Source organism: Camelus bactrianus, chromosome 3 (assembly GCF_048773025.1).
Source record: "Camelus bactrianus isolate YW-2024 breed Bactrian camel chromosome 3, ASM4877302v1, whole genome shotgun sequence".
NCBI lineage: Eukaryota > Metazoa > Chordata > Mammalia > Artiodactyla > Camelidae > Camelus > Camelus bactrianus.
In genome coordinates, this window is record NC_133541.1 from 113660101 (window position 1) to 113673866 (window position 13766).

At 44.8% G+C, this 13766-nt stretch overlaps 1 protein-coding gene across 6 annotated transcripts in view; it reads left to right on the forward strand.

Annotated features, from left to right (window-relative positions):
- Positions 1 to 13766, forward strand: part of LSM11 (LSM11, U7 small nuclear RNA associated) — a 770662-nt gene that overhangs the window by 8182 nt on the left and 748714 nt on the right. For 2 of the 6 annotated variants that reach the window (XR_012505714.1, XR_012505713.1), the window contains exon 4: positions 217 to 425. Coding sequence is in view for 3 of the 6 variants with exons in the window: in XM_074361008.1 (XP_074217109.1) it covers positions 217 to 627 (411 nt within the window). In the remaining 3 variants the exon portion in view is untranslated. Of the gene's footprint in view, positions 1 to 216; positions 5472 to 5783; positions 7276 to 13766 lie in introns of those variants that run through there. The other 4 variants (XR_012505712.1, XM_074361009.1, XM_074361010.1 and 1 more) reach the window with 4 other exon arrangements.

Below are 13766 nucleotides of genomic sequence, written 5' to 3' on the forward strand. Positions count from 1 at the left end.
TTTCAGTTTTATATCATAAAAAAGTGAGTATCTTTTCTCTTGACATACTTATGATTTACCTGAGTCATGGCTAGGAATAGAAGACTCATGACTAGCTTTTAAAAAATTGCAGAGCAGAGAGCCCACAGAGCGTGATTAAGGGACCTGGTCTTTTCTATGTGCTGAAAGAGGGATGTTGAAACAGAAGTCTGATATTTATCATTGCTTTCCTTGTAGCTGTTTGATCGACTGAAACTGCAGGATTCCTCCAAGAAGGAAGCTGATTCTAAGTCTGCAGTTGAAGACTCCACTCTGTCCAGATACTCCCAGACGTCCACTTGGAAGGTGGCTTCGGTGTGGGGAAGAGGAGACACTGACCGGGGTTCACGCAGGCGTTCCCGCTCCGTCCCTTCTTCCCTGCAGGCATCTGCAAGGGAGGAGTCCAGGTCAGAGCTGTCAGGGAGGACTACACGGACAGAAGGGTCGAGTGTGGGAGGTACCTTTTCCAGGGCCACCACCCTCTCCCGGGGCCAGCCCCGTAAGAAAAAGCGAAAGCCCAAAGTGGATTACCAGCAGGTATTCACTCGACACATAAATCAGATTTTCATTCGAGGAGAGAATGTCCTGCTGGTTCATCTTGCACAGTAACCAGCTGGGCTTCACCTGAGCTTTGGTTTTTAGACATAAGGTGCATGAACCGCTGCTATGCTGTATCCTAGTATCCCAATGAAACTCTGAGTTGGAATGATTCCCTCTGGTCCTGCATGTGCAGAGCGTAGAGCCAGGCTGGGGCCCTCTGGGAGACGAGCTCCATGAAGGGGAGGTAGGCCTTGGAAGAGTGGCTGGGTGTTTGCATTAATGCCAAGGCCAAAGCTGTGCAGAGGTGCTTGTGTCTGATTTGGTGTCATGGCCTTCAGACACTCAAACCAAATATAGTAAGATCTTTAATTAGGGGACATGGTATGCATTGAATTCACTCCACAGACACTACAGCATGGTGTCACCTCAAAAATGATCTCATTTCTAAAAGCTAGTGCCCTGAGCACTCATGAGTTTGTTTCTAGGAATAAATAGCAGTATAAACTGCCCTGAGCCCTGCAGCACATCTTGTAACTGACCTTTGAATTTTGCTTTGCGCCATTCTACCATTCTCTCTTGATCAAGAAATGTAATTTGTTATCTTTTAGTATCTGTAAGATCTAAGAATGCTACCAGTTTCTGTAAGAGCAGAATTGGGATAGGTGGTATGCACAAAGCAGCCAGCAATGAATGCTCTGTCTTTATCCCTCTCCTCATTACGGGAAGGAATACAGGACCCACTGGTCTTCCCCTGGCCAGAGGGAGCTTCTGCAGATGGGGTACCAGATGGGACTCTAAGCTGCTCTTGTCCTCTTTGACTCCTGTGGCATGGTGCTAGTGCATGTACCCTGTGTATTGCCCCCTCTGTACATAGTGTGACCTGTCCTGTGAGCTTTATGGCAGGACACCGTGACCTTCATGTCTGGCTTCAAAGAGTTCTGTAGGAACTCAGTAATACACACATCGTGTGGCTGAGAGTCCCCTTTCCAGGCAGGGCTGGCCCTGCCTGGAGTATCTTTCAGGATAGTTTTCCATGAAACAGGGGTGGAATTTTATTCCTTTATGTCAGGCCAAAGAGTTTCTCACCAAGTACAACAGTGGTGTCTGCGAGGGACACTTTACTCAGCCTGGCTTGAGTAATCGGAACACCAGACCACCTGCTACGACTTCTACTTGAATCATATGTTTATTCAGCCATCCGTGTAAAATAGGCTACATTTTGACACAGACTGTTAGGCAGTATTGACCTTTTGTTAGTTTATATTTGGTTTCATTTTAGATAACTTACGTTCAAAGTGAGAATAAGAAATAGCTAACCTGTTAAAACGTTTGAAAAGAAAACTTCCTCTGCTGTATTTGTTGTGTCACTTAGGTAAGCCTTCTGAGAAGTGGCTGAATAAAGTTCAGGGAGCCGGGACGCCTGGTCCTTCTGCGGGCCGGGCCCCGGCTCACCACACAGTGAAAGGAGAGCAGACTAGCCCCTCTGTGCCTCTGTTTTTCCCCATCAGACACCTACCTCACAGGGGCACTGGGAAAGGGAGTTTGGGGGAAGGCATGTTAACGTCTCTAAACATCTTTCAGTGCCATGAGTGATTTTTACTCTGTTTCATAGCATGGCAGAAGTGCTGTGTCTCATGAGCAAGGCAGGTGCTGTATGATACAAGAGTGTAACCTCTGTCGGGGTCAAAGTTACGATCTCGGTGTCATCAGAAGGCAGTGATACTTCAGGAACTCTTTTCCGTACTCCCTTCCTTTCCCCTAAGGAACAGTGGAAGTTCTCCGAAGAACGTCTGCAGTAAAAGGAAAGTAACGTTTCTTTGCTGTTCCCGCATCCCAGGCCCCGCCCCTTTCTGGTCACTGTGAGAGGGGAACCCCCCCCCCACCCCCGCACTCTGGGAGAGGTTTACCTGGCAGTGCCAAAGGAAGGATGCGCATCTGAAAATGACACATCCCCAAAGGGGGCTCCGTGGGAGCTGTTTTTTTGTTTTTATTTCAGAATTTATTTAAGATACATTCTTCAGAACCAGATTAGAGGCACTGAACATTTAGACAGGTTCTAGGTTACAAACAGCAAGCGAACAGTCGCTTTTGGAATCTGCCAGTCTAGGTCTCTTCTGAATGGCGTATCTAGAACCTCCGTTTCCCAATTAGTAGCTGTTTGTTTAATCACCCTTGCCTCTACCTCCTTACCAGCCTTCCCTGTTTGGCTGTCCCAACTGTCTGCCCTCTTGTCCGTCACCTAGAAGCTGTAATGGTTACTATATTTTTCCCAATAAAGTAGAAATTTGGATTCAAAAGGAATATAATCAATTTCCACTTATCCTAGCAGTGCCTGAGTAAATCTAATCTGATTTATTTTAAACACATGCTGGTTTTCTCGTTTGCATATAATTTTCACATATCTACGTAAGGATCGATTTACTGCTTTTCTGCCCAACTTAACAATTCCGGCTCTGAAAATTATTTTAAAAGTCTATGTGATCTAGTGTATGTGCCCGTGTGCCCCTACTTATTTCTTTGGTTTGGACGGTGATTCTGGAATGAGTACTGTGTAGTAAATGTGCTGTTTTGTATGAAGCATGATGATCAATTTTTTTTCCCCAGGGAAGTTGTGTTTTGTTTTTTTTTTTAATTATTGCCTTTTCTTGATTATTGGAGAAATTTTCCAAAAGGAAAGAAAAATAAGTCCTAGTAGTGTGTATGCTGCTCAAAAATGTGATCATCTAGGACATGCTAATAAGTTGCTTTGGAAATAACTGAAGTTTTCCTCAGGAGAAGGCAGAAAAGAGGGAAGTAACAGCAGAACGGTAGGTCCCGGGAGGCCTGCCACCGACTCACCGAGGGGCCCCCACGCTGCCGAAATACAGCAAAACCGGAGCCTCGTACTCTCCAGGGATTTGGGTTTGGCACACTGAGTAGGTGTAGCACTTATTTGTGAACATTCACCCTTGGTCCTTCACAGCCACCTCTGGCGGTGGGAGCGCGTTGTCAGGACAGTTCACAGGGCAGCCCTGTGCGCATGTTGAGGTCTTCTCTGGGGTGTCTGGCTTTGTTAGGTGGTAACGTGGGATCGACAAAGGGAAGGTGTGGCCTCACCGCCAGCGCGATTTCCTGGGCCATTCTTTGTGCACAGCGATGGTTCTGCTGTTCGGCAGGAGAGCCTGCACTTGAGTTTGCGCCAGTGTTGAGAGGCATTGCTGCTTCCTTTCGGAGACCATTTATGACAGAGGTGGGCCACTTGTGAGATGGTTAGGCAGAGTAGCAGCGTCTAAGGCAGGTGGCCTTGGACCAGTTGGTTCCTTGCTCTCTGTGCATGGTGCGTGTCAAGTCAGCAAGCTCAGAAACCGTTAGCGTTAAAGTCTAGGTGCGTAGTAGTCCTTGCTCGAGGCGTTGGTGGATCAAATGGGGAAATAGCCCAGGACAACCTTTAGAGATTGTCAGGCCGTGAGCTGAGCTGCCCTTAATCTCGGAAGCCTTACAGAAACCTAGGCATACTGCTCCTGCCCCTGGAGAAAAAATAGAAACCTAGCTTGATGCAGAGTGGATTTTCGTATTTCTGTTTGTATTGCTGACATGGCAGCTGGCGTGGGCAAAATCATGAGATGGAATCTGTTCTGTAAGTTACTTCTTTAAATTTCCTCATAATTTTGCCTGTAGGAAAAAATTAAAATTATTCAAAGACAGCTTGCTGTCACTGGTGCTGCCCCAAAGCTTTCCAATCCTTTGTGTATTTTTTATGAATGAAATGGTTGCTGTGGGGAGGTCAGGATTCATCTAAGAGTATCTTGGTATGAATATAATGGTTTTGCAACTGTTTGAATTTTTCTTTTCTTGTGCCAGATAAAGAATGCAGCTGTCCCGTTTTTCAGTAGCTTCTGTTCATCAGCCTGTGTTTTCCTGGGCAGTTACTCCCAGAAGGCTTTTCTTAGTGATTGTAAAGCAAGAAAATGTTATCTGGGCCTGTGTTGCAAAGGTGGGTAACCTGTCATTACTTTCTGGCAAATTGAATTGATGGATTTTTAAGATAAGCCTTTGGGGTTCCTGTCACAGTTTCTGGGGCTCTGAGGAAGGGTTGAGCCTCCTCTGTTCTCAGTGTTTTGAGTGTTTTTCAGATGTTTGTAAGTTCTCTTGCACTCTTCTAATAAAAATGAAGACTTTGTCAAGAAGTGGCTTTGGATGATTTGGAGAGCTAGGAAGGGAAATAAGTACACCTGAGACCTTCAGTTGGCCTTTTACTTATTTAGGATAAAAAGTAGTTTGATAAGCTACCAGAGTTAGTGCTTCTTTAAAGACATTCTCTGAAAAGATAGGAACCGTCCCTCAGGAAAGCTATAAAAGCTATTCCCAGTGCATTGCAATTGCTTTTGATTTTTAGTCTTTTGGAGCAAATGTCTGATGTTATGTCTCGTGTTATGTTTTTAGAGCTGTGGGGGAAAATGTTTAAAAAAAAATCAAGGGGTATTATTAAACAACGATTATCTGGCTGACTTATGGGTGAGCTAAGTTGTAGGGCAGCTGTCCAGTTCTTTCTCTGTTGTCCTGACAGTAAAGCAGACAGTAAGTGATGTCTTAAAAAGTGATTTGCTTATTTCACACTGACATCTAAAGACATTAGCTTTGTGTTTGGAAACCCTGGGGACACCCCTCTGTGCCGTGACTTATTAATGTTTTTTAGACAAGGCTAAACCTGAATGACTCTATGTATTTATAATTTCACTATTCATATACCAGCTGCTAAAAGAAAAACCATGACTTTTAATCTTGTCTTGAAATTACTCCTAATTGTTAAATTCACCTAAACCCTTCCTGTTTAGGGAGGGTTGCTGCTAGTAACATCAGTTTGCAACGTTCTGCTTTAGGTATGTGTCTTATGGGAGTCTGGAAACTGTAATAAATATGATTGTATTAATGTACTGCCTGCTTTGTCTCTGCTGATTGGGGGTGGCAGGTGGGGGTGGGGGGAGGAGGCAGGGGAGTCTGTTACCAAGTGAAGATGCTGACCTGGAGAGTTAAACTGTCTCAAGCTTCCTGCAGTCTCATCTTGTAACCTCGAGTCTTTCCTTTACCAAAGCACACACATCTAGATCACTATCCTTGAGACTGCTTTGTTCTTCTAAGTTTATTTGAAGTCCACGCTTAGAAAAGGAATTCGGGCCACATTGTGAATTCTCTCTTCTAAGCGCGCAGCAATGGTAACTGCCCTGTGACTTTATTCTGCCTAATAGCTCACTGGCAGTGATCCACTCTGCTCACCGCTGAGACTGACTCTGCTCCCCTGGGAGGATTTCACCACAACTGACTGATTGATCCTCACATGCTTCCCGGAGTACCTGGACTTGCCACCAGCTTCCCTCTGTGCACGTAACAGGAAGTTGAACTGCCCAAAGATTTGCGACATTGATCACATGATTTCCTCTGTGTGCTTCCAGCCCGGAGTCACCTGGGTAAGGTGGACAAGTAACAATGACATTGATCCTCAGAGAGGGAAACCTCGAGTTAACTGTCAAGACCCAATTCCCCACTTTCAAAGAATACATTAAGTTGGGCTTAGCCAACACACAGGAAATTTCTAACCACCGCAGTGGAGGAAAGGGAGGCAAGACCCACGTGTTCCAGTTCTGGCCCTGGTTGTCCTGTATCACAAAGACTTGTGATTAAATGAAAAATCCTCATTAATCAAAAAAAGCAGAAGAGTCAGCTAGCTTGACATTTAAAATGTACAGTGATGTTTAAATATTGGCAGGGAGTGGAGGCCAGTGCAATGAGATATATCTTATGTCACTCTCCCTACACTTCCTGGGTAGGAGTGGCAAGGAAAAAAAAAATGTACTTTGCCCAACCCGGTTCTCTCCTTGGATGTGAATGAAGCGTACTTCAGTCTGCTCAGTGACCACTAGGTGGCAGTGTCTTAAAGAGAACTGCCTAACTGGAGTCCCGGAAGGACCCGAGTCTCCAGATCTCCAGTCCCTGCTACAATTTATTATAAAATGCTCACCGGTCTGGACTGAGATAATCAAGGGAAAACAAACTATTATCTACTCAAGTGGCAATATAAACGTTTCTTACCAATAATGAATTTACCTAATGTGAATCTTAGGAAGCCTGACTGAGGGCAATCAGCTGGTGACTGTGCTGGGGGAAGGGTGAGGAAGAGAGACTGCTCCGTGTCCACCGTTTTAGGGAACTGGCTTGCTGTTCTCGTATGTGGGGTTCTTCATTTCTCCTCAGAACACTGTCAGCGCCCCTCGGCCTCTTCCCACCTGCTGGCAGGGGATTACTCCAGGAGAACTGTCTTGGTGCCCTTACTTCTCAGCCGCTGCCTCACTTTTGGAAACAATTCAATTTCCCCCAGTGTCGAGGGCGGAGAGCCCATCTGTGAAAGGCTGCAGTTCTCTTACGATTCCATGATCAGAATTAAGCCTCCACTCCAAGACTGCAAGCAAATACGCTCTTGAATCCGAGGAAAATTTCTAATAGACACAGAAGACTGTGTTGTTTGAGGCTGGGCACCGGGGGCAGGAGTGGGTGGGCAGTGCTAGTAAGTCTCCTGGCGGCGCTTCAGGTCAAGCCCTCCCAGAGCCCTTCCCCTCTCTGTGTCAAACAATGATTTCCCAGCCGCCTACGGTGAAGCGGGATACAGCATGTGAAATAATTAGGCGCTGGTCTTCAAGTGAGTAACTGAAAGTAAGATTATAATAAAGAGCTTTATTTCATGCCTTTTTGGACCGTGACAGCTTGCACCACGTTTTGCTCAATTGCGCTGTGTGAAGCGGTAGAGGGCAGAGCATGCAGTAAGAAATCCTGTCGCTCTCAAGCATTACAGCCGTGCCAAGCGTGTTACACACATTACTTTGTTCAGACACAGCCACGGTGAGGGGAAGATTTTATCCCCAATGTGTACGTGACAGAACTGAAACAGAGGTTAAATAACGGGCCAGCATCTCTCTGCTAATAAATGGCAAATTTGGGATTCTGTCTCTGACGCGTACGTTGGTTAACCAGTTGCACCTTAAAAATACTAAATTTCTCAGGCGTTGAGAAGGAAGCTTTGAGGGCAAGCTGAGTCATTCCTGGACTAATCAGAAACCAGAGGGCTCAGTTAAATTCGGGCTTTTGGTTTGTGTCAAGCGTCTCTAGTCCCTTCTCATTTGACTGTTCTTTGGCTGGAAGTGAACACACACACGGGGCTTTCTGGCTCTCAGAAAGGACCAGGGTGGTGGGCGCCCCCAAGGCGGTGGGCCAGCTGTGGCTCTGGGGAGGGTGGCTGCCAGGTGAGGCCCACTTGGTGTTTCACCCAGCGGTTAGTTTGGCCCTGGAAGGGGGATCAGTCCAATAGTCTTGCTAAAAAGCAGGTGGAGTGACTATGGTCTTTTTCCAGGTCTTCAGAATGCATTTAGAACGTCTGCCGTCCTTACCTTTGCAGTGTTCTCCAACGCCTGGGAAGAAGGCTTTCCCTAGGCCTTGACTGTAAATTCATCTTATTCAAAACAAAACAACACAAAAAACTCTTCTCAAGGCTTTCAACTATGGCTGTGCCAAAGCAGCAGGAAAATAAAGATTCCCTGAAGGCCTGCAGTCTTTCTCCTGAGATCTAAAAGGGGGCCCAAGTGGAAACGTTTGACAGGCTGTCTGTCTTGTAAAATTTCCTTTCAACATGATGATGTATTAATTTCCAGAATCTGGCAATCCTAGGAGGGGCCCACTATCTTAGATGCTTTTACTGGTTACTTCTGAGCCTCAGTTTTCTGGTCTCTAAAATAGAATAATACCAACTACCTCCTAGGGTTAGCGACAGAGAGCGCCCGCCCAGACGGCCGGCACTTAATGTCATTTATGCTATGCTAAGCTTGCTCTGTGATTCTCAGCATCTTTCCTCACTTCCCTGTGCTTGCATCTCACGTCCTGAGACCGGGCCTGGCAAACAGATGCACGCAGCAGAACGTTGTTGCCATCCTTTTTTTCTTGCACACACACGTTTGAAAGGTTGTTCCCAGGCTTCCTGAGTTCTCTGTGCCTCCTCCGTTGGTTCTCTCTGAGTTAAAACTTCAGCCTATTGTCAAGTTCTTTACTGCTGGGAGACCCGTGTGCTCCCCCAGGAATGACATTAGGCTCCGTGGGACATTCATTAGTTGGGGTTACAAGAGGACCACAGGGCACTGGAATGGTAATTTCCTACATGGGACCCCAGTGACCCAGAGCGAGCTAGCTCAGCTGGTCTGAGCATGTGGCTAATGAGGGGAGGGTCGTGGCTTCACTCCTGTGTGGGCCAATTAGTGTCACGTGCAAAAGCATGCTCCTGGGGCATCAGGCCGCAGCCTTGCATGCGTGTGGCACTGGTCACCAGGATGGCTGTGCAGCCGTCCTCACTATCAGAAACCCAACGCAGAGTCAACATCTTCTTCCTTCCTATTACATGGCCCATTGTTCCCAAAACCTGGGTCACTTGTAGAGCATCTCCATATTTTTTGCCTTAAACCAAGCCGACCACTGCATTTTTATTTATTTGATATTTTTCTGTACATTTACTCCCTTTTTAGCTAACACTTAAAAGGAAGCTGTACATCACTACCATCAATGCAAAACAGGGAAATTTGCCCTAAATTGAAAATACACATAAAAAAAAATGCAACTATTGAAATTTCAGCGTTTATCTTCAGACAATATTCAGACACCTCCTGAGCCACAACTGATCGTTACCCTTCTGTGTATTAATAAATATGTGGCTATAAGTCGTGTACATTATGTAACACACATTGTTCTGTAATAAAATGGTCACATCAACAAAAACAATATTATAAAGCAATTGCTTCAGTGGGAAATGTTGGAATCAGTGACTAGGGAGTTTCACACTTGAAGTGATGAAATTATTCTTGCAGAAATTTCAACACCAAAGGTCTTTCTAATAGCCATAAATGTGTAGCTATAAAACCTAAAGTCTGAACAAATCTGAGGTTTAATTTATATCGAGCTCTTGCTCAGAAGTCAAGGCTTTTGTTCACACTCTCCACTGGCACTATCATTAACACTGTGCTTCCTACACATCCTTATCATTATCGCCCATTTTATGATAAACAAAGTGCAAACACGCAAAGCAGATGTGTTGACTGCACAACATCTTCTGTTCCCCTCCAGTTATGAGCCAGTTCACACTGGTCTCCCCAGTTGGCCAGATCCTTATGGAGATCAAGATATAACCAGTAGTGTTGTTGGTAATAAAAATGTATTCCTTAATTAACTGAGCATGTTACATCCAATCCAGTTATGAAAATGCACTGGAGGACAAACACAAAAAAACACACACACACAGACACACACACAGGCCTCTTCAGGGTTGAGAGAGAGCCTGGCCACTTCCATTATTTAAGGCTCCCAATACATTTAAAAAAAAAATGAAGAAATGTCAAAGCAAGGTTGTAAATGTGGTATGATTTTAAAATTCACATTGAATGATGGACGGCTTCCAATCCTCTCTGTGTACCTGTGAGTGGGTGTGTAGCCTCATTTGGAGATAGAGCCACCGTCTGTATGTGACGTCTTTGTGAATGTGAAGTCCAAAGGGTCCTCTCTCCCTGCCCCTGGGTCCAGAGATGAGCCCTGCCAGGAAAATTGTCTTCTGTAGGAATCTGGGTTCAAATACACCGTGAGGCAGAGCATAACATGTTAGCGGTGTGGAAACACGAAGTGGTCAGGGATGCAGAAGTCTCGGAAGAATAGCTTTCACTTTCCTTCTCGTGCCTCCTTTACCCTTGCTGCGACAACTCCGGTATTTCAGTGCTGCTTGGGTTAGCTCGCTTTTGCAGCTTTCTCATTATTCTTGCAAAGCCATTAACTGGTAGCAAAAGGGGCAGACCGTTTTATAAGTGCCAGAAGACTTACTTAGATCAGAAAATCAAAAAATTAAGAAGTGGGGAATGCAGTTATGCAGCTTTCTTCCACTGCGTGAGGACCTAATGACGACTGTAACCACAAGAACTACTTTGAATGACTGCTCACCCACACACGCACACGGGAAAGAGCAGGGAAAGGACTCCACGCCGTCCACATCTAAAAAGTTTTCATTGCATGATTTTTGCTGGATCATAAGATTGTGTAATCGGAGAGTATTATATGTTTATTTATATAAAATAGTGTAAAAATAGTTATTTACTTGAAAATGATCTCTTCGGATTCCATTTGTGTGGCCTTATTCTAAAACTGATGTCTTCCTTGTGGTCCTTGTTTCTGAGGACACAAAGCGGTTAGTTCATTTGGTATTCTGTGTGATGAACCTGATGGCCCCGGGGCGGCCTCTTCCCTACCCTGCACCGTCCAGTCGTGCCTCCGCGAGGCCCTTCACTCCGCCTCCTTGTTCCCAAGTTCATCTGAGCCCATCCGTTGCTCCGTGAAGAGTATTCTGGCCAAAGCTGCTCTCCCCTGGGCTCGGAGTCATCTCTCTTGACTGATTCGGAATGGTTTTACTTAATTTATTTAAATATATACATACATAGAGAGAGAACTATATGTCCATACATAGTCACTTTTATATACCCTTATATGTTAATAAATATGTGTAATTTTAATAGATCAGCATCATGGCATCAAACCAAGAGTCATATGGAGATTCCAACTAGAAAGTGATTGAGAGAAACTGTTTTAACCCCTCCCATGCCAGAGGAAGCTCCCAGAATGATTCTGAATATTTCCTTCCAGTTCTGTCTTTCATTACAGTCCTTCCAGGATAGGACCCTCAGTGATTATACTTCAAATCTAGACGCTCTGGCACTGAGTGGGTGTTCAAAATTTAATACTCAATCCTCACTTTGAAAAATATTAGCGAGGGCCTAGTAGATCTATCTCAGGTCACAGAGAGCTCACCAAGAAGAACACACCCAGGGACACAGCCTGCACAAGACTGCCCAAGTGGTGAGCCGCGGCGTCCTGAGTTAGAGAGCTGATGCCGCCTCAGTTTCGGGGGCAGCTGTAACCTCTGGGCCCGTCACTTCCAGCCACAGGCGTCGACGGCCTCCTCAGCTGAATGGAACAGGGTGTCAAGGCGTGGCCCATGCTGATGTGAACACCCAACCTGACAAAACCTGATGACCTCCTGATTGTTACGCCCCACGCCAAGGAGCTGAGTGCAGCCGCTGAGAAGTTGCTCCACAGCTCAAAAGCCAGTGGTCGCGTTTGCCGCTGCGCATCATGGACAAAGGCACGGGGCAGCTGCGGAAGGAGAGCGTGTTACAGGCGCCCCAGGTGCCAGCACCGCTACCTCTTTTGCAGAGCCCCGTGAAAAATGAGCATGTGGCGCCACTTACTCGAAATTCATTTCAGGGTAGTGACAACGGAGCATTCAGCCAAGCGCGGGGTCCTGCTGAGCGTGGGGCCCTGTGCGACTGCAGAGGTCGCTGGTGGAGCCGGCCCTGGGGGGAGAGCAGCACGAGGCCAAGTGGAGCCCGTGGGAAGTTCAGTGGGAGCGCCGGGAGGGGTGGGGGGTGCTTGGCAGGCGCGGCGCTGAATCTGTCTTCACACGTGTTGGATTCTTTCTTCTGTTGGTGAGTGACTTCTGTTCAGTGGTGTCCCAGCTAGCTGTGCTTAGTAACTGTTCTAACTATGCATGACTGGTCTACCAGTGGAAGCATTATCATTATTTTGAAATGCTTTGAGAACTTTCCTGAAGATTTTAAATCCATTCACACAATCTCAAGGAGTTTTCAACAGTGCAATTGTCAATGTAAGAAAACAAAGAACTGTTAGATTCTTTAAATATGACTCAAACGTTGTAAAATTTGGAATGGATTCAAAAATTTTAAACTTTTATTCATATCACTCGTGTGCACAAAGTTTATCATTAGTGATGACTACCAAGAATTTGAAGAGACCATGATTTAAGTCTTTTTTTAAAATATTTTTTATTGACTTATAATCACTTTACAATTTTGTGTCAAATTCCAGTGTAGAGCACAATTTTTCAGTTATACATGAACATATATATATATATTCATTGTCACATTTTTTTCTCTGTGAGCTACCATAATATCTTGTATATATTTGTATATATTTCCCTGTGCTATACAGTATAATCTTGTTTATCTATTCTACAATTTTGAAATCCCAGTATATCTCTTCCCACTTCCCACCCCCTTGGCAACCACAAGTTTGTATTCTATGTCTATGAGTCTATTTCTGTTTTGTATTTATGCTTTGCTTGTTTTTTGTTGTTGTTGTTTGTTTTTTTTTTTAGATTCCACATTTGAGCGATCTCATATGGTATTTTTTCTTTCTCTTTCTGGCTGACTTCTCTTAGAATGACATTCTCCAGGAGCATCTATGTTGCTGCAAATGGCATTATGTTGTCGGTTTTTATGGCTGAGTAGTATTCCATTGTATAAATATACCACATCTTCTTTATCCAGTCATCTGTTGATGGACATTTAGGCTGTTTCCATGTCTTGGCTATTGTAAATAGTGCTGCTATGAACATTGGGGTACAGGTGTCTTTTTGAAGTAGGGTTCCTTCTGGATATATGCCCAGGAGCGGGATTCCTGGGTCATATGGTAAGTCTATTCCTAGTCTTTTGAGGAATCTCCATACTGTTTTCCACAGTGGCTGCACCAAACTGCATTCCCACCAGCAGTGAAGGAGGGTTCCCCTTTCTCCACAGCCTCTCCAGCATTTGTCATTTGTGGTAAAAGTCTTGATTGGATTAAGTCTTCATCAAGAATTGCTGTTTCAAGCATAAAATCTGATATTAAAAAGCTATATTCATAAAAAGCAAATGCAAATTTCTCATAAAAAATTAAAGAGAGTATTTTTTGGAAATTTTATACAAATTCAGTGTTTAATATCTTCCCTAAATTTTGAGTTTTATTTTCTTATAATTATATAATAAAGAGAGTAATGAAGACTTTTGCCAACCCTCATATAGATGCCCAAGTCCCCTCCCATTTACCCCAGAGTGTACCTTATAATGTCATCATTTTCTGTGTGTGCTGCGAAGTGAAAAATGTTGGAAGCAGCAATGTAGCCAGCAGCTCTCTCAAGGAGTCTGAAGCAAGTCATCTGCTTTCGTCCACTGGTGGTGGCAGAGGCTCTTGGGATTTGACTTAAGGAATCAAGGCAGGACTGAAACAGGAGTCAACTATGGTGACATTTAATAGTACTTCATAAAGCTGTTGAAATGATGACATGAGATAGTGCATGTAAAGTGCTCAGAACAATGCCTAGAACA